Source organism: Bufo gargarizans, chromosome 9 (assembly GCF_014858855.1).
Source record: "Bufo gargarizans isolate SCDJY-AF-19 chromosome 9, ASM1485885v1, whole genome shotgun sequence".
In the NCBI taxonomy this organism is placed as follows: domain Eukaryota; kingdom Metazoa; phylum Chordata; class Amphibia; order Anura; family Bufonidae; genus Bufo; species Bufo gargarizans.
Window position 1 is genome coordinate 192,716,396 of NC_058088.1, and position 27,500 is coordinate 192,743,895.

Here is a 27,500-nt window from a genome sequence, read left to right on the forward strand (position 1 = left end):
GTAGTTCTGTTACGTGGCCCCGCAAAAAATATACAGCATGCCCTTTTCTTCTTGTCCAGCATTTCTATAATGGGCCTCGTCTTCCGTTCTGAAAATTGCAGAACACACATGGGCGGCATCCGTGTTTTGCGGATCTGGAATTTGCGGATCGCAAAACACTGCACAGTCGTGTCCGTTTTTTGCCCTCCGTGTATAACCTGTATTCCACAGACGCTGCAAGGCTGAAAATTTGTTTCCAGAGCATCTCCTACCAACGATGGGAAATCGTGGACCAAACATGGATGGTGTCACAGACCCGTATGTGCAATCGTGGACAAAAGCAGGGCGTGCGGTGTGGCCCTAGTCCGTGGAAAACCACTGATGTGTGACTACACCCCTTAAAGTCAGTGGAGGGTGGACACCACGGACAGCACCCGTCCGCTGCCCTGTGACACACGCCTGGACGGACAGCGGTTGTGAACGGTTTTGCTCTTCCAGCCGTTGGCATAGATTGCACTTGGATTGCACGTTGCTGGCGCCTCCCTCTTCGCCGCGTGAGATGTGATTTTTAAGCGGCCAGGTACTTACCGTCTCCTCAAGTGCTGTCTTCTGTGTCTGCGATGTTTAACGTTTTACTCAAGAGGATCCAGAGTTTCTCAAGAGCATTTGCTTTAGTAAACCGCCAGGATAAGTGGAGCACTCTGCCATACGCCTGGCCACCATCCCAAGGCCGGGGACGGGGTCAGCAGCTCCTGCATATTATTTCTATCGCTCCCTGGGCGTGCCCTGGACGTTGCAGACTTGAGTTGCTGCACCGACCCAAAAGTGCGGCGTGGATCACACAACTCCAGGAAAACCAGTCACAAACATGATGATAAATCTAAAGTTTGCTGGATTCAGGACATAAATCGCAGGGGGACCCACTGATGATGGCCTTCAGCCGAAACGCATGTGGGGGTGACGCTGGACCCCTCCTTGGTAACACTTCATATGCATTGCTCTTTATTTTGCACTTGGCACTTTAGGCCTCTTTCACACGAGTTTTCCCGCGCGGGTGCAATGCGTGATGCGAACGCATGGCGCCCGCACTAAATCCGGGCCCATTTATTTCATAGGGTCTGTGTACATGAGCGTTGTTTTTCACACATTACTTGTGCGTTGCATGAAAATCGCAGCATGTTCTATATTCTGCGTTTTTCACGCAGTCCTGGCCCCATAGAAGTGAATGGGGCTTTAGTGAAAAACGCATCGCATCCGGAAGCAAGTGCGGTTGCAATGTGTTTTTCACTGATGGTTGCTAGGAGATGTTGTTTGTAAACCTTCAGGTTTTTTTTATCACGCACGTGAAAAAATGCGCCAATGCGTAAAAAAAACTAAACAACTGAACGCAATCGCAAACAAAACTGACTAAACTTGCTTGCGAAATGGTGCGAGTTTTCCTGAACGCACCCGGACCTCGTGTGAAAGGGGCCTTACTATTATCTTATTAGCATACTAGGCATAACTGATCTGTATGGGGGTCATTTACAAAAAATTTTATGCCAGTTTTTGGTGTAAAAAGAGTTGCAAGTCCGCTTTTTACAACTTTGAGTTGTCGAGGGGCGGCCTGGGGGCAAATTTACCATCATTTAGGCTCCATTCACACGTCCGCAAATGGGTCCGCATCCATTCCGCAATTTTGCGGAACGGGTGCGGACCCATTCATTCTCTATGGGGACGGAATGGATGCGGACAGCACACAGTGTGCTGTCTGCATCCGCAATTGCGGAGCACGGCCCCGATCTTCGGGTCCGCAGCTCCGCAAAAGATAGAACATGTCCTATTCTTGTCCGCAGTTTGCGGGCAAGAATAGGCATTTCTATGGGGGTGCCAGGCTGGTGTGTTGCGGACCCGCAATTTGCGGGTCCGCAACACATCACAGACGTGTGAATGGAGCCTTAAGACGTAAAGAGGAGTAAAACTACTCCAGCCCCGCGCACACGGACTGTCGAGAGCGCGCCTAATTAATGACTAGGTGCGCGTCAATCCTCCGGCAGCGCAGAGGGGGGAAACAGCAGCCAGTGTAAAAATGCCCATGTGCGTGTTTTTTTTTGGTTACCTCTGGTGCTTTTACTGGGTACCAGCAGCTTATTTGCCCTTTTATTTCCCATCCTCTACACACCGGGCATCACAGTATTAGTATTTTACATCGATCACCGTCCTGATCTCTCACTTTCTTGGGAACACTCGGGTATTGTTCTTTTGTTTGGGGGTGAGGGGTCCTCGTCCTTTGGTTCCTCTGCTTCATGCCCTTCATCCAGTAATTTTTCGGTTCTTAAGGGATTTTCCTGGTGTTTTATGTGATCCACCTTGCAGTATGTTATTGGTAGGGAATACATTGAATTGGGTGCGGCGGTGTTTGCCCGTATAGCCAACCGGCCATTGTTATTTTGGGGCAGTGTAGTAACCAGGCCTCTCACATGGATGTGTGCTGTCCATGTTCTCCAGAGACATCCAATAAGTTGGTCCTTGATGTGGACCAAACACGCCCATTGAAACCTGTGGTTCTGTGGAAACCAGTGTTCAGTCAGTGGTTTTCACGGACCATTGGTAGGAGAGCCTCTGGAAATTAATTTTCAGCATGCACACAGCCGCGGTTTCGGTTCCCATCCGATCTGCTTTTTTTTTTTTGCGGATCGGATGCAGACCCGTTCACCTCGACAGGGCCACAAAAAGTGCAGGTCCATAAGTCTGTTCTGCAGCCCCGCAAAAAAATTGAACATGTCCTATTCTTCTCCGTTTGCGAAAGTATAGGACTTTCCTCTAGACGGCATGCTCACAGCCGGGATCCAGGATTTGCGGACTGTAAAACACGGCCGTGTGCATGAGGCCGATGAGTCTGTGTAGAATACTGACGACACATGGACATCTTCCCATATGAACCACTGACCGTCTTGTCCCAGAGGTCATCATGGAGTCCTGGCGCTGATGCCCTGGACGGCTGGGGATGTACCCGCTCACCATCTGATGCAGCGCCTGCCCTCTGCAGCGCATACCCCTTTCTGCTCTCCCCCAGATGTTCTCGTTCCTGTGATTTCCCTGTCGCTGTGCCGGCCTCGCCCTCTCTATATTCGAGGACTACACCCTGCATGTCGTGGGCTCACACCCATATCTATTGTATTGTGTCAGACCGGGCCTGGAGGGGTGACCCGCGCTGGAGACTTTCACCGCAGAGCCAGGTCCGTGGCACGTGGTCTATAAGTTCTGGAAACGTCACGTGCAGTAAAATGTATTTCATATGACGGCACAGAAATCCAGCAAGCAGCAGACGTAGGCCCGCGCCAGTTTAGCAGGCGCTCACCTGATGGTCCAGTCCACAGTGCCTTCCTACGTAGATGAAATGCTGATGCCAAAGAGCCGGCTCCGCTGGCATGAATGTAATCGGTGCCCACAATGCAAGGACACGGATTGAGTGAGGCAGATAAGTACATGCACGCTGATCATCGGTATTTTACTGTGTTTATTTCCTCGTAGCAGTGTGACATCATACGAGCGGGATCCCTTGCAGCGCCCCCTATGGGTGATACATGTGCAGCAGGAAGAGGATCTAGCAGCCGTGTGACAGGATCTAGTGGATAAACCTTCAGGAATTGCCAAACATCACAAGAATATGTGCAGCTGACTCTAAGGAAAGCTTCGCACGCAGCAGATGTTTTTGCGGAAATCTCTGCGACTGAAAAATCGGTTCCGTTCATCTGAAAGGGGTTTGCCGCAATCCACGCGCTAAATCATCCCCTCTCTGGTGAATGGAGCAGATGTTCAGTTGCAGAAAATGTAAAGGCTGCACACAGGGCGGATTACACGCGGTATTTCAGTGTGGATTCCTGAGCGGAGAAACCGCAGTGTAAGGCTCCATGCACACGAACGTGGTTTTGTTTCGGTGTCCGTTCCGTTTTTATTTGCGGAAAGGATGCGGACCCATTAATTTCAATGGGTCCGCAAAAAATGTGCTGTCCGCATCAGTATGTCCGTTCTGTAGCCCTGCAAAAATTGTACATGTCCTTTTCTTGTCCGTTTTAGGCATTGTTACAAAGGATCCGCAAAAAAAATAATGGATGGTATGCGGATGTCATCCGTTTTCTTTTTTGCGGATCTGCAATTTGCGGACGGCTAAACACATACGGTCGTGTGAATGCACCCTTACACATGCAGGTTTTGGTGTGGAAATTCTGCCAGACAGTCCGTACACCTGTGCAGGTCGCCTTAATGTACTGGCGCGTGGTACCGATTTTATTTTAATTTTTTTTGTGTAGGAGATCCACAAAGGTGCGTGGCTCGTGCCCGTATTGTAGCCTGTAAACAGCGGGTCTGCCATCTATGGGCACTGGCCATGTGCGCTTCGTTGAATGGGTCCACAAGATACGGAGCAGTGCGGAGGCACTACAAAGCGCTTCCCTGCGTTTTCTGTCCGTGCCTCTGCACCACAAAAAAAGAGAACGTGTTCTAATTTTTTTTGCAGTGCGGACTGAATCTTGCGGATCGCAGACCCATTCAAGTAAATAGGTTTGCATCCGCAAATGGCGAGCGCACAGCTGCTTTGCTGTCCTCTATATGCACACAAAAAAACATATAAATCCGCACTATTTATTGTGTTGTTTTTTTTTTGTGTGGTTCTTATGCAGCTTTAGTGGCGCATTTTCTGTTTATGTTAACAACCCCATTGAAATCTGCGAGGGAAGCGTAAGCGGTATTCAGAATCCTCGCGGCACAGAAGAACAAAATAACGTGTACGCGGGATTCAAGCACTTTGTTGGTACTGTATGGCGCTGTGGTTTTTCCGTATGATAATCTAACCAGAGAAAACGCCCGTAATCCACATCATGTGCAGGTAGCCTAAGGGTCTGTTCACACAGCTAAGATCTGCTACCGGAACGCCACCGTCGGCTCCCCATTGTCTTCCATGGGAGAACCGCTACCATGGGCGCACCTTGGCGTCTTTCTCCTTCGCTGATTTCACATGCACTTCAGTCCTGGCGTGTTACTTGTCTGATGTGGATAAATGGGAAAGTTGTAAAATATTTAGCGGTATATGCGCATATTTGGAAGTATTTCCACCGCCCGAAACGCTCTGTATACGCTTTATACGGGGCAGATATTAGCTGTGTGAACACAGACTTTAGAGATTAGTCACAGGTCGCGGTTTTTGACGTGATTTTCCCGAATAGCACAAGCTGTAAATAAGCTCTAATAGGTTGCAGTGATACGCTTATTATTGGAAGCGATCGTATTACTGGTACCATTAAGCACCACAATTACTGCGCGCTGTGTGGCGGTGGTTGTGGATGTGCAGTTTCAGGCGCCAGCAAAGTAAAATTAACTTCCTAAGAAGCTGAAAATCCAGTTCAGGCCTTAGAAAATCAGTCAATGTTTTGTCCGTATTTGGTCCGTGTGTCCATTTTTCGCCGTCCGCTGTATGTCATCTGTATTCCACGGATGCTGCTCTAGTGAAAATGAATTTTCAGATGCTGTCCGTGTTGTGTCAGTGATTTTTCACGGACCCATAGACCTCATTGGACGTGCTTAGTCCACATCATGGGCAAAGTGGTGCATGTGTCCGTGAACAAACGCATTACAAGCCGCATCATGCAAAAACACAAAAAATGCAGCGCAATGAAAAAAAAAACAGTACTGTAAGGCCTCTTTCACATGAGCGAGTTTTCCGCGCGGGTGCGATGCGTGACGTAAACGCTTTGCACCCACACTGAATCCTGACCCATTCATTTTAATGGGTCTGTGCACAGTTCTGCGTTACGTGAAAATCGCAGCATGTTCTATATTCAGCGTTTTTCACGCAGCCCTGGCCCCATAGAAGTGAATGAGGCTTCAGTGGAAAAAAAAAAATTGTTTTTCACCGATGGTGATGTTTGTAAAGCTTCAGGTTTTTATCACGCCTGTGAAAAACACATCAAAACGCATTGCACCCACGTGGAAAAAAATGAACGCAATCGCAGACAAAACTGACTGAACTTGCTTGCAAAATGGTGCGAGTTTTACTGAACGCATCCGGAGCCAATCCGTCAAGCTCGTGTGAAAGAGGCCTAAAAAAGGTGTGTTCTGCATTTCGTCAGAAGGTGGTTATCATTTATTTATACATATATAGAGTAAAAAATGGTGGTTGGAGTCTTGCACGCTCGCCTCTATCCCTTCATTCACACGTCCGTGAATATGTCCGCACCCGTTCCGTAATTCTGTGGAACGGGTGCGGACCCATTCATTCTCTATGGGGACGGAATGGATGCGAAGAGCACACTATGTGCTATCCGCATTTCTGTAGTGGGCCCCGATCTTTCGGTCCGCGGCTTCGGAAAACATAGAACATGTCCTATTCTTGTCCGCAATTGCGGACAACAATAGGAAGTTCTATGGGGGTGTCGGCCGGGTGTACTGCGAATCCGTAATGCACTACGGACGTGTGAATGGAGCCTTAGTAAGAGAAGCAAAAGAGAAACCTACACCAGCAAGGGAACTGGTGTGGACTGGTCTGGATTCCCACTATAATCTGCTGCAGTTTCCTGGCGTATTTGCGCCTGCGGTGCCTCATCCCACGCTCTGCCCACATTTTGGGGCTCTAAACTACCCCAAAAAGTTTCAAAATTATGCACAACCACTGCACAACCAATTTTTGAAGCCCATTCTCTGGTGTACAGGGGGGATAAATGTCCCCCATGTGCTGCTACCCGGACGTTTTCAAACATTTTTGATCAGATCCTGGGAATGTGTAATGGAACCGCTATTTCTACGATTTCCATGCCTTTACTAGATCCTGAAATTCCTGGTGGACTCCTACAGGTTAATGCAAGATTAGCCTTTTGTGCACAGCTGTGGAGATCACACAGGGACCTGCGGCCACGTCGGCAAATCTCCTGGACCGCCCTGCGCAAACACTGCCGATACCTGCGCGGCCTCCCTGCAGCGCCGGCGACTCCCAGAGCAGCTGACTGCTGTGAGGTGCTGGAGAATTGCATGGCTAGCAATTACTGCAATTACTCTGTTCCCCACAAGTACAGGAAAGTTAATGGACCTGTTTCACTTATGCCAGGGATGCCCAACCTGCGGCCCTCCAGCTGTTGCGAAACTACAGCTCCCAGCATGCCCAGACATCTTACAGCAGGGCATGATGAGAGTTGTAGTTTTACAACAGCTGGAGGGCTGCAGGTTGAGCATCCCTGACATATGCCACCCACGGTGTTCATACATCGACAGCGCAGCGGCGAGCAGGCGTAATTACAAGCCGCCCCATTCACTTCTATTGGACGGCTCCTTCCAATACACTGGAATGGGGCGGCTTTTTGTGATTACACTGCTCATGGCTGCAATGTCGATGGCGAGCAGATAGGTCATCGAAATTAAAATCCCAGAAAACCCCTTTAAGGCTTTTGTACACACATCTGTGGTTTTCCACTGACCCACGAAAAATCCTGGAGACTCGCACCACTTTGGTCCATGCTGCAGACTGAGCACGCCCATTGAAATCGATGGTTCCGTGAAAAACCGCTGACACAACACGGATGCCATCCTTGTTTGGTCAGTGATTTTCATGGACCATTGGTAGGACACTCTCTGGAAATTATTTTTTCTGCTGTGCAGCGTCCATGGAATATGGATGACACACGGAGGGCAAAAAAACGGACTCACTGACCCAACACGGATCCTTCACTGATGAAACACGGACGTGGAAATGTGAACAAGGCCTTAGAGAGTCCAGTGTCAGATAGACCAAGGACCTCTCATTCAACCAGGCTTGAGGTGTCCCACTCCCTCATATCTGCTGGGGGTTGTAGTACCACGGCTGTTGCAGGGACACACAGACCTTTACTTGACCAGCTGAGACTTTTGTGTAGCGGCTGGCTGGGCATTGCTCATCGGGTTATGCTGAGACTTATGGTCCTACAGCAGCTGCGCCCCTGTGTGACGTAAATCTTCATATCTAACCCCAAGCCTTAAAGGGGTTGCACAGGATTAGAGAAAGCAGCCTGCCTTATAATAAATTCTGCTCCGCAAGTCACGTGTGATATTTAATCTCAGCCCCATTCACTTCAGTATAGCGGGGTTCCACATTTTATGAGGGGGTAGAAGGCAGCCATGATTTTTAGTCTTGTACAGCCCCTTTAAAGCTTGCAATCTATTCTGGCCTTAGTAAGGATTGCTCTTAGCCGTGGGTGGCATAGGGTTAACCCTGCACGCCAACACCAGGATAATGCAGTGCAACACTTTATGGATAGCAACCAGCATATCCATCCGGCGTTTCCATGGTTTCATTGATTCTTGGCGTTATTGAGGGCTGAAGATGGGTATCACGAGCTGTAACTCAATAGCGCCCCCTTCGGTGCACATGTATGCATATAGCACTAGTGCTTGTGTATACCTGCCTTGTCGTCACCTGCTCTGGCAGTGGAGCGCGTTGCTTTAGCACTGCTCTTTCTTATATTATTGCAGTAAAGGTTTATATACTGGAAGTACTGGAAGTTGTGGTTTTATGACCCTAATTACGCATTTACAGAGCAGAGATGGCCGCGTGGACTGGGAGAGCCGGTGATGCTGGGAATTCCTTGCATAGATCATTCACATACAGTGGTTTAGAGGAGAGACCTTCTGTTGCTGCGGGGCTTGGCTTTACATGCCGCTGACATTCACAGTGCGCCCTGTGATTCACCTTGTAAATGTTGCAGTCCTTGTACACGTTGTAGGACACAGGTACACAGCGGCCAGGGATGGATGTCACGGCCCTATGGCTGCTCCCTGGGATTTTCCGCCTGCAGCGATCAGTGTGTCTCCCTTCTTCTCCCCTTTCTGTCACTGGTTTTTGGCTGGCTCCTCATGATAATGAGGACTCGTCCGCTCGCCCCGTGTATTGCACGGGCTCGTCCGCTCGCCCCGTGTATTGCACGGGCTCGTCCGCTCGCCCCGTGTATTGCACGGGCTCGTCCGCTCGCCCCGTGTATTGCACGGGCTCGTCTGCTCGCCCCGTGTATTGCTGTTTAGCTAAAGCAAGTGACCCAGAGTTTTGCTAGGGGGGTCCGTCACTAGTTTGTCACCCATGAGTAGCGCTCCTTCTCCCCTTCACAGGTCTTTCTCACCATCTTCTGTTTCCCCGTCTCTTCTCCTCCATTCTTTTGGTCCCTTTTGCTTCCCCTGCTTCTCCATACGGTTCTGCTCTCACTTCCTCCACGGTCTCTTTTTTTTGTCTTCTTGCCACCTGTGGTCCCCTATATCACCCTGCTCCTCTCTATTTGTAGATTGATCTTTTTGCCTGTGTACCCCCTCTTTCTCTGCACTCCTTTGCCCCTGTCTGTCGCCATCTCGTCCTCCATCTGTTCCTTTATCTCTCTCACAGTGCCTTGTCTCTACCCCATAGCTCTCCCTTTCTTCATCCGTGTCTCTCTCTCTTCTCCCTTCTTTCTCTGTGTCATATCTTTCTCCCCATTTTCTCACCATACCTCTCTCTTCTCTCCTCTTTCTCCTTCTTTCTCCCCCCTCTGTCTTCTTCCTTCCTTCCTTCCTTCCCCCCCTCTGTCTTCTTCCTTCCTTCCTTCCTTCCTTCCTTCCTTCCTTTCTTCCTTTCTTCCTTCCTTCTGTCTCCTTTCTTCCTTCCTTCCCCCCCCTTCTGTCTTCTTTCTTCCTTCCTTCCTTCCGTCCCTCCCTCTGTCTTCTTCCTTCCCCCCCCCCTGTCTTCTTCCTTCCTCCCCCCCCCCCTCTGTCTTCTTCCTTCCTTCCTTCCTTCCTTCCTTCCCCCTCTGTCTTCTTCCTTCCTTCCTCCCCCCCCCTCTGTCTCCTTTCTTCCTTCCTTCCCCCCTCTGTCTCCTTTTCTTCCTTCCTTCCCCCCCTCTGTCTCCTTTCTTCCTTCCTTCCTCCCCCTCTGTCCTCCTTCCTTCCCCCCCCCCTCTGTCTCCTTTCTTCCTTCCTTCCCCCCCTCTGTCTCCTTCCTTCCCCCCCCCCTCTGTCTCCTTTCTTCCTTCCGTCCCTCCCTCTGTCTCTTCTTCCTTTCCCCCCCCCCTCTGTCTTCTTCCTTCCTCCCCCCCCCTCTGTCTTCTTCCTTCCTCCCCCCCCCCCTCTGTCTTCTTCCTTCCTTCCTTCCTTCCTTCCCCCTCTGTCTTCTTCCTTCCTTCCTTCCTTCCTTCCTTCCTTCCTTCCTTCCCCCCCTCTGTCTCCTTTCTTCCTTCCTTCCCCCCCTCTGTCTCCTTTCTTCCTTCCTTCCCCCCCTCTGTCTCCTTTCTTCCTTCCTTCCCCCCCTCTGTCTCCTCCCCCCCCCTCTGTCTCCTTTCTTCCTTCCTTCCCCCCCCCTCTGTCTTCTTCCTCCTGTACTTTTCCTGTCAGTCAGTCCTCCACCTCTCTTCTCTTGCACCTTGCAGTTATATTTCTCCTCCTGCTTTCTCTCTCCCCATAGTTCTCACTGTCTTCCTCTTGTATTTTTCCTTTGTCTGTCAGCTCTCCACCTCTCCTCCCGTTCTCTATTTTTTTCCTCCAACCCTCTCTCTGTTTTTCTTCCACCCTTTTTTTCCCTCCCTCTGTCTTTCTCTCTTCCTCCCTCTTTTTCCCTCTTTTTTCCTCTTTCTCTCATTTCCTCCCTCTTTTTTCCTTCACCTTTCTCCCCCCTGCTCTCTCTTTCTCCCACTTTCTCCCCCCTGCTCTCTCTTTCTCCCACTTTCTTCCTCCTGCTCTCTCTTTCTCCCACTTTCTTCCTCTCTCTTTCTCCTCACTCTTTCTCCCCCCCCTCTGTCTCTTTCTCCCTCCTCTCTCTTTCTCATCCTCTCCTCCTCCCCATAGTTCTCGCTGTCTCTCTCTCCTCTTGCACCTTGTAGTTCTTCACGTCCCCATGTCTCTCTCTCGCCCGATGTCTTGCTCTCCCTCCGTCTCCCCCTCTCTTTCCATTAGGATATGTGACTAGACGCCCCCGAGGCCACCAGCCGGCACAGACCTCCCTGCCTCTTGTCTCTGTGGTTCTGAGACCTGCATCCAGTATCACAGAACCAGTCCGAATCCTCATGCCCTCATCAGCCTCCACAATCCCTATCCATCTCCTAGTACAGAGGAGCAGACCCGCAGCTGTGATAGCCTCTGTAACCGTGTGCAGCACATGTATGACGCGCTCCGCACGTGTCTCAGTCTTGTAGAGCGTGATGTCACGTGTCCTTGTGGACATGACAAGAATACATTGCGATGAATGCAGCATTCGGGCAGTGCAGGACCCGGACAGCTCCGCTAATGTGTTAATTCAATGTCTGGGGAGGCCTCTCGTTACTGCAGCGGGGGCGCCAGCGCCTCTTACTTAATGGTTTCCATGAGAGACGTGCGCACAAATATAACGCTGTAATCTCGATATTACATGACGTGGCGCTCCGTTCTCGGAGGCTTTTCATTGTTTAGTAAGGACAGTAAAAGCCCATTTCGATGCTCCCTCTGCCCATGGACTTACTTACAGGATAGGGGGTAACTATTAGATCTTGGGGGTCCAACCGCTGGGACCCCTACTGATCATGAGAATGAGGACTCTACCCCTCGGAGCCCCCAAAATGAACGGTCGAGCATGTGCAGTGCCACTCCATTCATCTCTATGAGCGTCCCGGAGACAACTGAGATGAATGGAGCTGTAGTGCTCTGCCCGACCTGCCGCTCCGTTCATTTTGGAGGTTTCATAGAGGTGCAGGGTCCCCATTCTTGTGATCATGAGGGGCCCAGAGGTAGCACCCCCATCAATCTAATATTTATCCCCTATCCTGGGATAGAGAATAACTGGAAGACCCCTTTAAGGGGTGGTTTGGTAATGGAAAGCTCTGCAGCGTGTCAGTTCTCCATCACTTCCAAATTGTTTGCTTGCTGTCAGTGAATGGAAGCCTTTTAGATTATAGTCAAACACTGAGAGCCTGTACAGAGGTGTTACTTCTCAGTTTGTTACAATTGCATCCAGTCTAGTACAATCCTTTTGGACTACAGATACATTTTACCTGAAGTGATACATTGTAGCAAACTGTCAGGACATGAGAGAAGTTTAGTGTTTCATGTCCTGATAGGACAGTGCAGCCGCGATGTCCCATCCCCCCACCTCCTATGTTTTTCACATGGTAGGTGATGTGATACCTAGGCATAGGTAAGTTGTTCCGTATTTCTGTCCGTCCTCATCGTCTCCGGAGATTTCCTGGATCTTTTCTCCAACTCGCTTTGTCTTCTCGCTCCGTGTGTCTTATTTCTCGCAATGTTCATCTTCCATCTCATAAACAAGAGGTTTGTCATCGTGTGCCCTGATGCTTACCGCCCTCTAGTGGCCATAGCGTGACATTACATGATGATGAGTACTGCATTACTGGGGTAGTAGGTTTATCTGTCAATGAGAGGCCATTGATGTACCCCGAGTGTCAGCGTGTCATTGTCCTGTACCCCGAGTGTCAGCGTGTCATTGTCCTGTACCCAGAGTGTCAGCTGTATATTACTGGATTCAGCATCTCTAGATTGTCAGAAGTGGACTTCCAGGGAAGGGTTAACAGACCACTGAACCCACCCAGTGGCGGCGCTTGCTCCTTAGGCCGCCTCTGATAGAGAGCCATCACCGAGACACAAGACAGACGTTCGCTGCGTATCAGGGGCTAATGTTATTGAGCGGCTGTGTGTCTGCATACAGCAAAATATTGCCGCAGGCGTGGGTGGGAAAATGGCGTCAGGAACTGATTTGTGCTAGATTGCCCAGAACGATGCAGAATCCGGAGACCTGGTGTCTTAATACGGCCCATCTCCCTTTATAGGGGCTTGGAGTAACCCCTTGTTGTCTGTCAGCGGTACCTCTAGCTTCCTGAGACCAGCGATATTGGCTTAGCTTGCAGATTGTCTTCTGGGTTCCCCTTTAACCTGACTGCACCTTCTGTTTTTGTATTTCAGCTTCTCATTGCCGTAACAGTTTAGACTGTCCCCTGCACAAGAGGGAGGTTTGTCCTCCGGGCTCTACGGAGTGTGGCCCCTGTATTCACGGATACAAGGAAGACAGTGAAGGAAAATGCGAGAAGGCAAAACCAGGTAAACGTGTGCAAATGGTGGCATAGATGATGAGGGTTGTGTGCCAATGGAGCAGACACTTTGAGTATGACCTATGGCTCTCTGGCCGTATGTACAGTATAGTGCTGGAGCCGCTGGACATTGCAGCACTTAGCTCTGCTGCATCTGTACACACGTGGCATTCTCTGCCAGCATCGTGGTTTATTTTCTTCTGCTGTCATCCATAATGAATATGATAAACCTTCCTACCTGCCGGCTGTTCAATAGGCATTGTTGTTCTGTTATTGGCATCATTCACACCTGCCGACCTAGGAAAGGAACATTTATCAGCCTGTCGTGTCCTGATGATGCCCGTCCGACCGGTGGGTGCTGCTCACTGGCCTTACGATTCCTATGGCGTGGTGGCGGGTATACCATCGAAGCTGCCAGCAGGGGCCCTTGGAAAAAGGGGACGCTGCCCTTGTTTACCCCATCCCTTTTGGGCAGCTACCTCTACAGTACCCTCCCGTATAGTTGGCAAATAAGTAGGTGGGGGAGGGGGAAGCAAACACCAGACCCTTCTGTCCTGGGTGTCAAAACCTGGCAGCATAATGGAGGGGTCTATTGGTCTTTGCCACGAGGCCCCCACCCGAGAGTTTGGAGCCCGTCCCCAATCCTATCTCCTTGAAACTTTTTAAAGGGTCACCAAGTTTTCAAAAAGCTTTTGATACGTCATAGAGACATATCAAAAGTTTTGATTGGTGGACGCCGAGACGAGAGAAGTGTTCTTATAGCGCGCGCTCTCTCCTTGCTGCAGGAGACGGGCTATGTAGAAGTCTATGGGCTCGCTCCGATCCCGTCCTCTGCAGCGAGGAGAGAGAGCGCTAAGCGAGCGCTTCTCTCGTCTTCTAGGGATCGTGGAGGTCTCAGCGCTCAGACCTGATAAATTTCTATGACATATCAAATGTTTTCACTGACCCTGTAAGGTGCCCATACACATTAGAGGATTTTGGCAGGACCAGGCGGCCATTTGAAGTGCAGAGTTGGAATTGCTATTTAAGCAGTTTCTTCTATGAATCCAAAAGTCGGGCTCGGGCCCCACATTAGTTTCCTCTGTCCAGCGCTGATGATTCTGTTGATCTATCGGTTCAGGTCTCGTCCTGTTCTCTCCCTTTGCGGACAGATCATGTGTCTACATCTCGCGGAGGATGAGTCACTGGTCGTGGGCGGCCGTCCAGACGAGCGCTCGCAGTCCTCTCCGGCCTTGGTGTAGGGAGCAGATTGTGCCATGTCCATATTTTGTTCATTACGGCCTTGTGTATTCAGTGCACCGTTCCTTAGAGGGTTCCCCCCCCCCCCCCCCCCCCCCCGCCCGTATACAGCGGACGCCAGGTACCTCACATTACCTCTCTGACTGCACCGGCTTAGTTACATAATGCATGGGTTCTGACCGTCCTTGGATGACACAAGAATTAAAAGGACTCCCTTAGACAAGGCCAGACGGCTTTCGCAGCCAATGCTTTCAAGGACCTGACCGTTTTGGTGACACACGCATGTACTAAAATAGACAAGGACGGATTATGTGAAAGTGTCCCTGCCGCCCTGAATCCTAGATTAAACCTTCCCTATGATATTAAAGGAACATTACACCTGCCGTCGCTCCCTGTTATCAGGCGGCTCGGTCCGGGGAGAGTCTGACTGCCCCCTGCCAGAAGTATATACCTCCTCCATCGAAAAACGATGTTATAATGCGGTTCCCACTCGGGCTCCTGCAGTGCCACCTTGTGGCAGATACGGCTCCCTGCGGCTTGGTACGACTCCTTGTGCCAGTGCGCCATGTATTCAGAATTGGCAGATCATATTAATTATTTAGACGTCTGATTGCAGGGCAGGTGCGCTCGCAGCGAGCGGAAAATGTACCGCCATACACACTCAATTGCCATTCCTGTAACTCTTCACTAGCAAAAGCTGTTGTTTTTCCAAGCGAACGGAGAAGTAGAAGTCCCAGCGTACCCCGTGCGTGCCCCACAACAGATGGTGGGCCGTAAATTACCTAAACCCGCTTTAATGGATGGAACTGCCCCCGGCTATAATTTTCTAGATGTGGAAGACTCTATGCGATACATTATGGTTAATGTGATTGTAGTGGTACCCGGCTCGGGGGACGCGGCTGCGGCGCATTAAAGATTCATGCAGAGCTCCTTTATTGTGCTCGTTCTCTCCCGCGCCCGGGGGTCCGTGCCAGCGTTAATTGCTTCCATCCAATAGTGTAGACAGATCTCGTTGACGACGATGTCTCGCTCCTAACAGGCCCTCTGTGCTGACAATTATCCACACTATGGCGTAAATCAGGGATGCACAACCTGCGGCACTCCAGCTGTTGCAAAACTACAACTCCCAGCATGCCTGGAAAGCCTACAGCTATCAGCCTACAGCTGAGCATGATGGGAGTTGTAGTTTTACAACAGCTGAAGGGAGTTGAGCATCCCTGGCGTAAATCACTAGAAATAGTGATAGATTGTGGCGAGCGGCGCTTGCTTTACTTCTGCTGATTTGCATCGTGGTTTATACTCCAGTCACATTCAAAGCTGCAAAGCTGTGATCCCCATGGACAACAGTGCGCTTTCAGATAGATCAGGTGAGGTTCCATATTGTGCTGCATACCGGTGCAAATGGGTGCCTTTTTTTCAGGCACCCTTGCTAGCTTAAAGGGGTACTCTTATTTTATTAAAGGGGTTGTCCAGGATCAGAAAAACATGGCTGCTTTGGCAGCATCACATCTGGTATTACTGCTCAGCTCCTTTCAAGTGGAGGGGGCTGAGCTGCAGTACCACACATAGCCTGCGTGCAGAGGAGTTGCTGTTTTTGGAAGGAGCAGCCATATTTTTCCGATCCTCGACATCTCCTTTAATGGGGCTTTACTGGTTACTAATATTGATGACCTATCCGGTCTGACGCTGATCGGGTAGGTCATCAGTATCAGGAGACTGGAAAACCCCTTGGATGATTGGTAGGTGTTCCACCTCTGGGTCCCCACCAGTCCTGAGACTGAAAAGGGTGAAATCCTGGTGTTGTGCTGCATCCTTCTCTACGTTCTCCCTCCACAGCAGCGCTCCCGGTCATCGACTGTGCAGCCCCGTCCACTTGTATGGAGCCGGGCGCCGCCGTGCAGGGGCCGCGGCACGGAATCCCCTCTGTCCACTGGGATTAAGCTGAAAACGACATCTCCCACAATACATCATGGCGCCCCACTCCCTGTGCTGTACACAGTATTTGGGTAATTGCCTAAATGACAATTTCCTTATCAGAATTTGCTTTAGATTTCTATTTGCAAGCAGACGTCATCAGGGCACGAGGTCTGCTGGTACAGGGTATATACACATACAGCCTTCCACTAGAGGGAGCTGTAACAGGGAGCTCATATTAGACCCGGGGGCCATCCTTTTGCTGCCTCGTTTTCTGGCAGTGCAGTAAAGTGCTGTGCTCTGGTCCTAGTGGTTTGCACCGTTTGCCTCTCTCGTGCCTGTGACGTCCTCGGCAGTAAAGCGCTCCCGTGGGGCTAAACGTTCACGTCTGTCTCGCGCAGACGTGAACGTTCTTCCCTCCAGGGTCTTATCTCCGATCTTGGATTCCCCTTCTGCCGGTGACGCGTCGAGCGAGTCTCATGTGCATCTGGAGAGATGCCGCCTCGTTCTGTTATGACAGAGCCTGCGGGCGGCGGTGTCTCACGGTGCCCGCCGTGGGCATTGCGATCCGCAATCTGTGCAGTGACTAATCCTTCGGAGCCTACATTCTGTGCGTGCGCCGTCGAGGGCAGGGGATGAGTCGATTCCAGGAACGTGACGACGGGGCCTCGATTTGTCAGGGCGCACCTGGGTACAATGGAACGGCTCCAGGATTCAAAGCGGTAAACACGGCGGTCGTGGACGTTACGTAAATTTTTTTTGTTGATTTTAATTTTGCATTATTGCAATGTAGGAAATAAGCCGGGGATAAGATAGACCTGTGGTATGGACTGGTGCACGGTCAGGGGGGACGTGAACTGGAAATGGCTCCCCGCGCTCGCCCGCTTTCTGTCAGTCCTCACAGGGCGGCTTTACCTGCTGCGATAATGTGTACGATGCTACAACGGTACGTGTTTGTCTGCGCTGTAGACGGGTTTTGCAGACAGCTGTTCCATTGAGGGGTGTGCACTGGGGAGTTGCTACTCATGCAGTTGCCTGGTTCTGCACCGGGAACACCTAGCCTATTGATATATTAATGGCTGCCCACGGAGATGCTGCGCGCTGGGATTGGCTGCCGCCCAGTTGCAGTGTGCGTGGGATGAGAGGAGGCTTCCCTGCTTCTCCCCGCACAGTCTGAGCTCACATCGAGCGCTCGTCGCTGTCTTCTGTCACCGGAGCTGCTCCTCCAGGCAATATGAAAGCCAATTACCTCGTGTTTACAGAGTGGCTGTGCGCCCTGTGGTCCCTGGGCAGCGGCTACCACCTGCACCACAGGGGCCCGGAGCATCGGCACCACGGAGGTGAGTGCGTGCGGACATGCTGCGGCGTACGGGGGGCATTTGTTTTATAGGCTGCTGTTATGCTTTGCGCTTTTGGTTTCTGCCTTATGTAGTCTGTCTGCTCCTTGAGTGCTAGTAGGGACCCCCGATATCTGCGCTGTTGTCACATGACGAAAGCCCACCGTATGAGCCATCCACCAGAGCAGGACGGTGGAAGCAAGAACGCCAGTGTGAACGTGAGCCTAGCCAGTGACGAGGATATGTCTTTACTTTCCAGTGTGGGGGGTCCTACCCCTGGATGCGGGGGTTTTGTGGTGGCCCCCCGGCTGCGCGCACTGTTTGCATTCACACGTGTTGTGCTGTCACTTGCCTGCTTTGACCTCCATAGGCTCCATATATACAAACCCCCCCCCCCCACATGATTTGTGGTTCTCATACATCTGTGTTTTCTGTAAATCTCCAATTAAAAGACGCGCTGCGCTCCCCGCGTCCTACAGGATCCTGCGCGAAAGAGCCGATACCAGAGAACAATAACCCGGCGGACGTCGTCTACATTGGTGATTGCTGCCCATCTGATCTGATCCTCTGCCCCTTGCATGTCTTTCTATTGATTGTAGTTTCCTCTGTTGACCACTAGGGGGCGCCTCATTGGTAGCCCCACTAAATCATGCTGTGATAAACCACTGTGCAGCTTTTAGTTCCTCGTCTTTTTCCCTTTTTAGGATCGCTGCTTGCTGTCAGTGAATGGAAACGTTGCCTCTCTCCCCTACCCCCCCCTCCTTTCTTTTTTTTTTTTTCTCCTTTTTCCATTTGCCGGCAATCTAATATTTGCTACACTATTTCCTGTCCAGACACCAGACCCTCGGACAATGGTTCCTTACCCCCCTCAGATTTGGGGCTGCCGACAGGTTAGGAAGACTGCTGCTCAAACTGTGACACTGTGACAAAACCTCAGCTGCAAAGAGTATAAACTGGGAGATCCCTTTAAGACCCCCTAATAGTTGCATAAAATTGAGAAACAAAAACGTCCTGATAGTTAAAGGGGTTCTCTGGGCTGCAGATATCCTCTGGATGGGTCATCAGATCGGTGGGGGTCCGACACCTGGGATCCCCCTGCCGATCAGCTGTACTGGGCAGCGCTGGAGGCAGACGGCGCCATGTGTTGTAGTGGCCGCGGTAGGTACTGCAGCTCAGGTCCCAGAAACGATGTAAGGTCACCAGTGCGGGTGACGGGCACCGGACTCCCACCGATCTGATGTTGATGCATCAGCTGGACAACCCCTTTAATTTAATGCAGTTGGCACTTAATTTTGGTCCCTGTGGTGCATATTAACCCCTTAATGACATCACTATTTTGTTTGTCGGACATAACTGTTCATTTTTTTTTTTTTTCCACGATTTTTGCAGAAAGCGTATGTAACGTTTATTCTATTTTTATACATATCTGTATAATTTTGGGCATATTTTATGAGAGGTCGGTGGGGGAGACCTGAAGCACAGAGGGGGGCACCGCACCGCACCCTCCCGTTCTTACCGTCATCTTTACATCAGGTTTTGACACCTTTTTTTTTTTTTTTAATTAAAGGAAAATATTTTTGCCAAAAGTTGTTAAAAACTGTAAATTTTAAATGCATTTTTGGGGTCCTCGCCCATACAGTGTACCTGGTGTGCATGGCCCCCCCCCCGTAGGTCGGGGCCGTCTGCGCGGGGTCGGTAAATACGGATTGTGTATTAGGCGTCTGGACAGAGGTGACAAATGCTTATCCTTTGATCAGACAAACACCTCACCTGAGGCCGCGTCCATTGTGTCCTCCTCCGTTATCTGGAGAAGACCTCTGGGCGAGGGGCCGGGCTCTGTAGGAGGCCACTCATGGAAACGTCCCACTGATCGTCCCCTGTGTGGACGCCCCTGTTATATCTGCTCCTGGGAAAGCTGGGTGAATAGCATTAGCATTTCTGAGGAGTGGATGGCGGGTCCTGTAGTGTCCTGTGGCTGTAATAGATGTAAAAAGCTACCGCGCATACCGTAAGATGATACAGTGCTTGGTCCACCGCGCTCAGGACTCCAGGAAAGCTGAGTGCCGCGCTGAAATAGAGGCCATGCTTTCCATTCAGCTTTCCTGGAGTCCAGAGTGGAGCATTTACTCATCTATGTAACAGCAATAGATGTATCACTATAGAGCGGTAAGAGATGTATCACTATAGAGCGGTAAGAGATGTATCGCTATAGAGCGGTAAGAGATGTATCGCTATAGAGCGGTAATAGATGTATCGCTATAGAGCGGTAATAGATGTATCGCTATAGAGCGGTAATAGATGTATCGCTATAGAGCGGTAATAGATGTATCGCTATAGAGCGGTAATAGATGTATCGCTATAGAGCGGTAATAGATGTATCGCTATAGAGCGGTAATAGATGTATCGCTATAGAGCGGTAATAGATGTATCGCTATAGAGCGGTAATAGATGTATCGCTATAGAGCGGTAATAGATGTATCACTATAGAGCGGTAATAGATGTATCACTATAGAGCGGTAATAGATGTTTCACTATGTGGCGGTAATAGATGTATCACTATGTGGCGGTAATAGATGTATCACTATAGAGCGGTAATAGATGTATCACTATGTGGCGGTAATAGATGTATCACTATGTGGCGGTAATAGATGTATCACTATGTGGCGGTAATAGATGTATCACTATGTGGCGGTAATAGATGTATCACTATGTGGCGGTAATAGATGTTTCACTATAGAGCGGTAATAGATGTTTCACTATAGAGCGGTAATAGATGTTTCACTATAGAGCGGTAATAGATGTATCACTATAGAGCGGTAATAGATGTTTCACTATGTAGCGGTAATAGATGTTTCACTATGTAGCGGTAATAGATGTATCACTATGTAGCGGTAATAGATGTATCACTATAGAGCGGTAATAGATGTATCACTATAGAGCGGTAATAGATGTATCACTATAGAGCGGTAATAGATGTATCACTATGTAGCGGTAATAGATGTATCACTATGTAGCGGTAATAGATGTATCACTATAGAGCGGTAATAGATGTATCACTATAGAGCGGTAATAGATGTTTCACTATAGAGCGGTAATAGATGTTTCACTATGTAGCGGTAATAGATGTATCACTATGTGGCGGTAATAGATGTATCACTATGGAGCGGTAATAGATGTTTCACTATAGAGCGGTAATAGATGTATCACTATGTAGCGGTAATAGATGTATCACTATAGAGCGGTAATAGATGTATCACTATAGAGCGGTAATAGATGTTTCACTATAGAGCGGTAATAGATGTTTCACTATGTAGCGGTAATAGATGTATCACTATGTGGCGGTAATAGATGTATCACTATAGAGCGGTAATAGATGTTTCACTATAGAGCGGTAATAGATGTATCACTATAGAGCGGTAATAGATGTATCACTATAGAGCGGTAATAGATGTTTCACTATAGAGCGGTAATAGATGTTTCACTATGTAGCGGTAATAGATGTTTCACTATGTGGCGGTAATAGATGTATCACTATGTAGCGGTAATAGATGTATCACTATGTAGCGGTAATAGATGTATCACTATGTGGCGGTAATAGATGTATCACTATAGAGCGGTAATAGATGTTTCACTATAGAGCGGTAATAGATGTATCACTATGTAGCGGTAATAGATGTATCACTATAGAGCGGTAATAGATGTATCACTATGTAGCGGTAATAGATGTATCACTATGTAGCGGTAATAGATGTATCACTATAGAGCGGTAATAGATGTATCACTATAGAGCGGTGAGGGATGTTTCTCTACATAATTTGGCCACTAGAGGCAGCACTCGTACCATTCTGGACCCTGATTACGAGGCCTCCGCCGCCTCCTGGGCTCTTTCGCTATTGTGTCCCAGTGAAAAGCACAGAGCTGACATTTAACCACTGCCGGGCCGGACCCTTTTGGTTTGACATGTTTACAAAACACAGCCCTGACGCCCCCTCCCTGCCCCCGTCTATGGGGGGCAGCCTGTTCCTCCAGCCATCTGCCCTGTTTCAGAGAACCTGTCCCTGGCCTCATTACCATCTGTACAGGCTCCATGTCCACCTATTGAGCCGGAGGAAAGAGGCTTGTTTGCTCAGTTTTGGGGATGGAGGTGTGATGTGTTAACGAAGGCCGGACCCCCGCAGCTTCTCCAGCCAGATATACCCATCGTCCCAAATATACAAAACTAATTGCTTCATGGCACCAATATTGTGTTCCCGAGTCTTCAGCGAGCGCATTAACATCTGAGTGCAATCAGCGAGAGGCGGCAGCCATGTCAGCCGAGCCGACACTGCCGGGCGGGGGGGCACTATGTGGGGTGGGGTGGGGGGGGCACTATGTGGGGGCGAGGGGAGCATGGCTTGGGGCAGGGGGGCACAACGTGGGGCAGGGGGCACTATGTGGGGTGAGGGGAGCATGGCTTGGGGCAGGGGGGCACTATGTGGGGTGAGGGGAGCATGGCTTGGGGCGGGGGGGCACTACGTGGGGTGGGGGGCACTACGTGGGGTGGGGGGCACTACTTGGGGCAGGAGGGCACTACGTGGGCGAGGGGAGTACGGCTTAGGGCAGGGGGGCACTACGTGGGGAGGGTGTGGGGCACTACGTGGGGCGAGGGGCACTACTTGGGGCAGGAGGGCACTACGTGGGCGAGGGGAGTACGGCTTAGGGCAGGGGGGCACTACGTGGGGAGGGTGTGGGGCACTACGTGGGGTTGGGGCACTACGTGGGGCGAGGGGCACTACTTGGGGCAGGAGGGCACTACGTGGGCGAGGGGAGTACGGCTTGGGGCAGGGGGGCACTACGTGGGGCGTGGAGGGCACGGCTTGGGGAAGCAGGGCACGGCATGGGGCAGGGGGGCTATAATTGTCAGGTGATCTTTCACTGTGGGGTCAGGGCTATACTTGGGGCAATACTTGCACAGGGGTCTTTGCAGGGACAGACGTATAATTGGGGTATCAGGACGATGCCTGCTATGGGGTCTTTAGTTGGGGGAGCATTGGGGGGTGCAGGGTGATACTTGGGAGAAGGGGTCTGTATTTAGTCTACGCTTTTACATGGGGTGCACCACTTTACTGAGGACATCGAGGCACAGGGTACTGTACTCAGGTCTTGAACACACCAGCCAATAGCGAATTCCTTTCTGAATTCACTGAGACAGGAGACGCCTCATGCCTCGCTTACATTACCGGCCCAGCCCCCGTCGCCATAGGTGCCCCCGCACGCTCAGAGCTATGTGCCAGCATCTTGTGACGGGGTGGTCAGAACAAGCTATATAATGTTTTATGGCTGCTTGCTGAGCTCTTCCTAATCACAGATGCTTTACTGCCAGCGAACTCCATTCACTGCTCCTCTCAGTTTTATTACCTTCCACTTCCTCTGCTCAGAGTCTCTATAACTTGTGCTCTCCACCTGCTCTGATCCCGGACAGCATCCTGCAAAGATGCTTGGCAGCAGGGTTCTCACATGGCGGGGGCAGGGAAGCGACAACTACTCTATGCTTATATCATGTCCATAGCAGCAGTTGTCACTTAAAGGGGAGCTCCAGTGAGCAGGCCCGAGCTCAGCAGCGGAGGTGCTGGTAACTCATCGACATGTCTGTGCTCCAGTGTTGTTTCCAGTGCACTTTAGAGAGGGCAAGATGGCTGCCACTTCCCATCGTTGCAACTGCCAGAGCATAATGGGAATTGTAGTTTTGCAGCAGGTTGGGTGTGCGGCTGAAGAACCTCCTTTCCATGACCGGCTCATTGTAGGACCCCCGTTTCTGATTCTGTTATCATCCCTGCCAGTAATGGGTTGCATGCTTTAATCATTGGGGGGGTTGTGGGGTGCGGACGGGGCAGGCCCTTCGCCATCTTTTATCCTTGTCTTCTATGATCTAGACCAATACATCCTGACATGCAGGCACCACCTGCCCAGGCCTTTTGTGGTTGTCTCTGCTGGAGATGGTCCCTTCGTTTTCTTCTACAATGAGGCCATTCACCATTGACAGGGACACACGGTGACTTTTAACCCTTTCATCTGACGGCTCTTGAGCAGCCTGACGCCTAATCTGAAAGCTCAGGAATGGTGGCTGCGCCTGCGGGTCAACGAGGCGTGACGGACGTCGTAGGGTAGTCATGCTATTTTTCATTATCGGGGGGCATTCCTCTGCTATCACCTGTCTAAAATGTAACTAACCTGCCCGATGTCAAGGCCCCTTTGAGAAAGACATTAGCAGTAGTAGCTGTTGGTATAACGGAGGCATGAGGCACGTCCTCCCTCCTGCCTCAGTGACCTCATCAATGCCTACATTGAAGAAGACCGGTCACAGAGGCGAAAGCTACGAGGAACCGCGTCATCCAGCGCACGGATTTACCAGTTTATGACGGGATCCTATAGACGTGTTAATCTTGTTTACTGCTGGATCGTTACGTTTTTCTTTTTAGATTATTATATATTCACTTTTTTCTTTCTTTTTCCTTTGTGTTTCAGTGAAGGTGAGCGGCCCAGAAGAAGCCGTCATCGACTACCTGGCCTCCATGATGGTGAAGCAGAACCCGCCACATGCAGACTTTGCACAAGGTCAGTGACGTGTGGTCATAGAAAAAATTCCGGCCCCATTGAAAATGAACGGGTCCGCACCTGTTCCTCAAAATTGCGGAACGGATGAGGACCCATTTTGCGGACGTGTGAATGGACCCCAATACTGATGGCCTTTAGGGTTAGTGACACCATTCATCTCTATGGGACAGCTTCAGAACGCTGTATTATAGAGATGGATGGGGCAACAGTGCTAATACCCCAGTCTGATGGGGTGATGGGACCCCACGTTCTTGGCATTGGTGGGGGCTCCAGTGCTTGGACCCCCACGAACAGCTAGTTTTCTTCTAGCCTGTGGATAGGGGATGCATTTTAAGCTTGCACAACCCCTATAACGTTGACTGGTTCACTATTATCCAGGCCTAGTGTGCCCAAGAGATGGTGATTGGCTGAACAACCCTGTAGCCCTATTGAGTCTCAGGGCACCCGTTACCTGTGGGCGCCAGATTAATTAATTTTGCAGAAGAAGGATGAGGAACATCAGGACAATTAGTTATAAAGTCAAGAGGCAGAGATTGGAGGAGCACTCCTCAGTTCCTGGTCCCATCATGAATGCAGTTTAGAGTGACTCACTCGGGGAAGCCAGGCAGTGCATTTACCCCACACTGGGACTAAGTCTTCTGTTTTTTTGCTCGGCCGCCTCCATCTAATCCATTTTCATAATGAAAAATAACTTTTCAGAAAAAGGTTAAATGAAGGGGGAGAAGTCGTTTACAGACTTGGAATATCCCTTTTTATTGTTTTTGCTGCAGCTGCTTAAGACTGTTTCTAGGTCTCTTATGCTGCAGTCAGTCCCAGTTTTTAAGAAACTCTGCCCCAAAATTCACAGGATTCAGTGGGGAAATATTCTGCTGCATATCTGACCTATGTGGACTTAACCTTTAAGAGGTGTTCCCACTAACCACACTTACTGGCTGTCCACAGGATAGGGAACACGGTCTGATCGATGGGGGTTCGACTGCTGGAACCCCCAGTCATCACGAAAATGGAGATCCCTACTAGAATGCCTAACCACCGCCACTCCATTCCCTTCTATGGGACTACCAGAGGTGGCGTTAGCGGTGGTCATCGTGCGCATCACGACTCAATTCTCATAGGGACTTCCCGGACCACTGTTTTTGTGATTGCAGGGGGTCCCATCGATCAGGCACATTTAGGGGATAATTATAAGAAGAAGGTGAGCAGCCATGTCTCCAAATCTCTTTACATCTTTTCTCTTTAATCTCCTCAGTGAACAGCACACCATCCCAGGCTCCACCGCCTCCCAATCTACCGGTGGAAAAGGGACCATCAGGACGAAGTCACATACCGGGGGCGCCTAGAACAACGGCACGACCTCCCAATGATGCCGTGCTGCTAGGTACGGGTCTCATCTTAACTGAGTTTTCAGGAAAGCTGGGTGGCAAACAATATGGCTGCCATTGCCACTCCCAGATAGGTTGTCATCCAGCTTTGCCAAACTCCTGAGAAATATAAATATATATATACTTAATTTACAAATGAAGGAATTTCCACTGGTCGCGGTAAGTTTCCGTTCAGAGACCCCCCCCCCCCCCCCATTCCCCACAACACGCGTTGAACTTGCTGGATGAAGGACCCGGGAAGTGTTCAGTGCGCTTTTCATGGCTCATTATAAAGGCCTTGTTAATCCATCTTCAAACAGCCATTGTGTCCCCTCTGCATAACCTTGCCTGTTTTGTTCAAGTTTCCAGTCAAAGGCAGAGACCCCAGGAGAGGATGAGAGGGACAATAGAGCAATTAAGTCTGGGAAGAGCCAGGATGGCCGCCTGAGCGGAGAACAATAGCCCCAGAGGAGAGCCCATCGCCCGGTCACTGCGGGGCCTCACTCCCTCTCCCCTTGTCCTCACCTTTAGTTCTACAATAGAAGCCACCCGACAACATTATCTAATGACGGCTCAATTTACACCACACGTGACGAGTGATCCGGCATCCAATATGGCTGCCGTCACGTCCAGCTTCCCCGGAGTCTAGAATGTCATATCTGCCCAGAGGGAGCAGCAGGAATTATAGTTGGTTACTGGCAATTACAGGACTATTGCTGGTGTGGGTATTAACCTTTTACTCTCCGTATCCTTACAGGTGTGGTGGTGGCCTGTGCGGTTGCCGGTCTCGTGGCTTTGATTGTCGCTGGCGCATGCTGGTGCAGGTAATCTATACGTTGCTGGGGCGGGCAGGGGGAGCAGCAGACCTTAGATTTAGCAGTCAGTGCGACCGTTCTTGATTATTCAGTGAAATAATTTTTTCGAAGCTAAAGGTAAAGCTGGGTTTACACGGCCCAATGTTCCTGTAATGTGCCCGTCTCCAGGTGCCGCAGATCACCCGACGAACGAGCAATACCCTCATAGAGATGCGTTTGCTCATGGGTCAGGTGATCGCTGGTCATCTATACATGGGGCATTGATCAGGTGCAGCTGGTGTAAAAGGGCATTTACTATGTGACCACCTTTCTATAGTCCTTACCTGGTCATTCCTGCACATCATGTACTGATTATCGTAAGGCAAGGACAACGCTTGCATTTCCTTCCGTCGGCCCATGTGAAAGGTCCTTCTGTCCGCCTGACCTGGCCGCCAAAAACTGGTTGGGCATCTATGAGCCCTGTTCTGAGTTACAGGGTGTCGGGCTGATGTTGCGCACAGGAACCTGTACTCCAGTGCTAATTCTTTGTACTTATTCCTCTCTAGGATGCGAAAGGATATAAAGTTGGCAGAACGGACAGACTACCCCGCATACAAGCAGTCTCCTCCCCCGCCATATGAGAAGTCGTCGGTATGTCACAGAACATAAAACTCGCCCTCTTCTGTCATGTTATATCTGTTTCTGGGAAAGCTGGGTGACATTATGGCTGCTATTGCAGCTTCCAAACATGTCGTCACATCTGGCATCTTCTATGTCGCCATTTATCAAGGCAGATCTGCCATTCAGGAAAGCTGGGTATGGGACTGCTCTGGACAGACGGACGACTGGTTGCCATTTGCTTTTCTTTTTCTAATTCATTTTTGTTCTTGCTTTCAGCCCGGTGATAAAAAATTGGCACAAAATGCCCAAATGTATCACTACCAACACCAAAAGCAGCAGATGATCTCGATGGAGAAGTGAGTTCTACTGTAATAATGTGGACACTGTGGGTGTGGCCTGTAGTCATGTGACCCATAAATTATTATTATTATATATTTTTTTTAAAGAAATAAAGATGAGCTGAAACACCCGGATTCTGCCGTCACATCAGACGAGGAGAACGAGGATGGAGACTTCACAGTATACGAGTGCCCAGGATTAGCCCCAGTAAGTACATTTGCTGGTCGTACATTGCTTAGCACAATTCTGAATGGCAAGTCTAGTGATGCACATGATCCTACTTTGCCATTG

General features: G+C 50.1%; 1 protein-coding gene across 1 annotated transcript in view; it reads left to right on the plus strand.

Annotated features, from left to right (window-relative positions):
* Nucleotides 1-27,500, plus strand: part of NPDC1 (neural proliferation, differentiation and control 1) — a 47,569-nt gene that overhangs the window by 16,641 nt on the left and 3,428 nt on the right. The window contains exons 2-8 of the mRNA XM_044305725.1: nt 12,886-13,020; nt 24,005-24,094; nt 25,344-25,472; nt 26,213-26,279; nt 26,816-26,900; nt 27,147-27,226; nt 27,317-27,416. Coding sequence (XP_044161660.1) covers nt 12,886-13,020; nt 24,005-24,094; nt 25,344-25,472; nt 26,213-26,279; nt 26,816-26,900; nt 27,147-27,226; nt 27,317-27,416 — 686 coding nt within the window. The remainder of the gene's footprint in view (nt 1-12,885; nt 13,021-24,004; nt 24,095-25,343; nt 25,473-26,212; nt 26,280-26,815; nt 26,901-27,146; nt 27,227-27,316; nt 27,417-27,500) is intronic.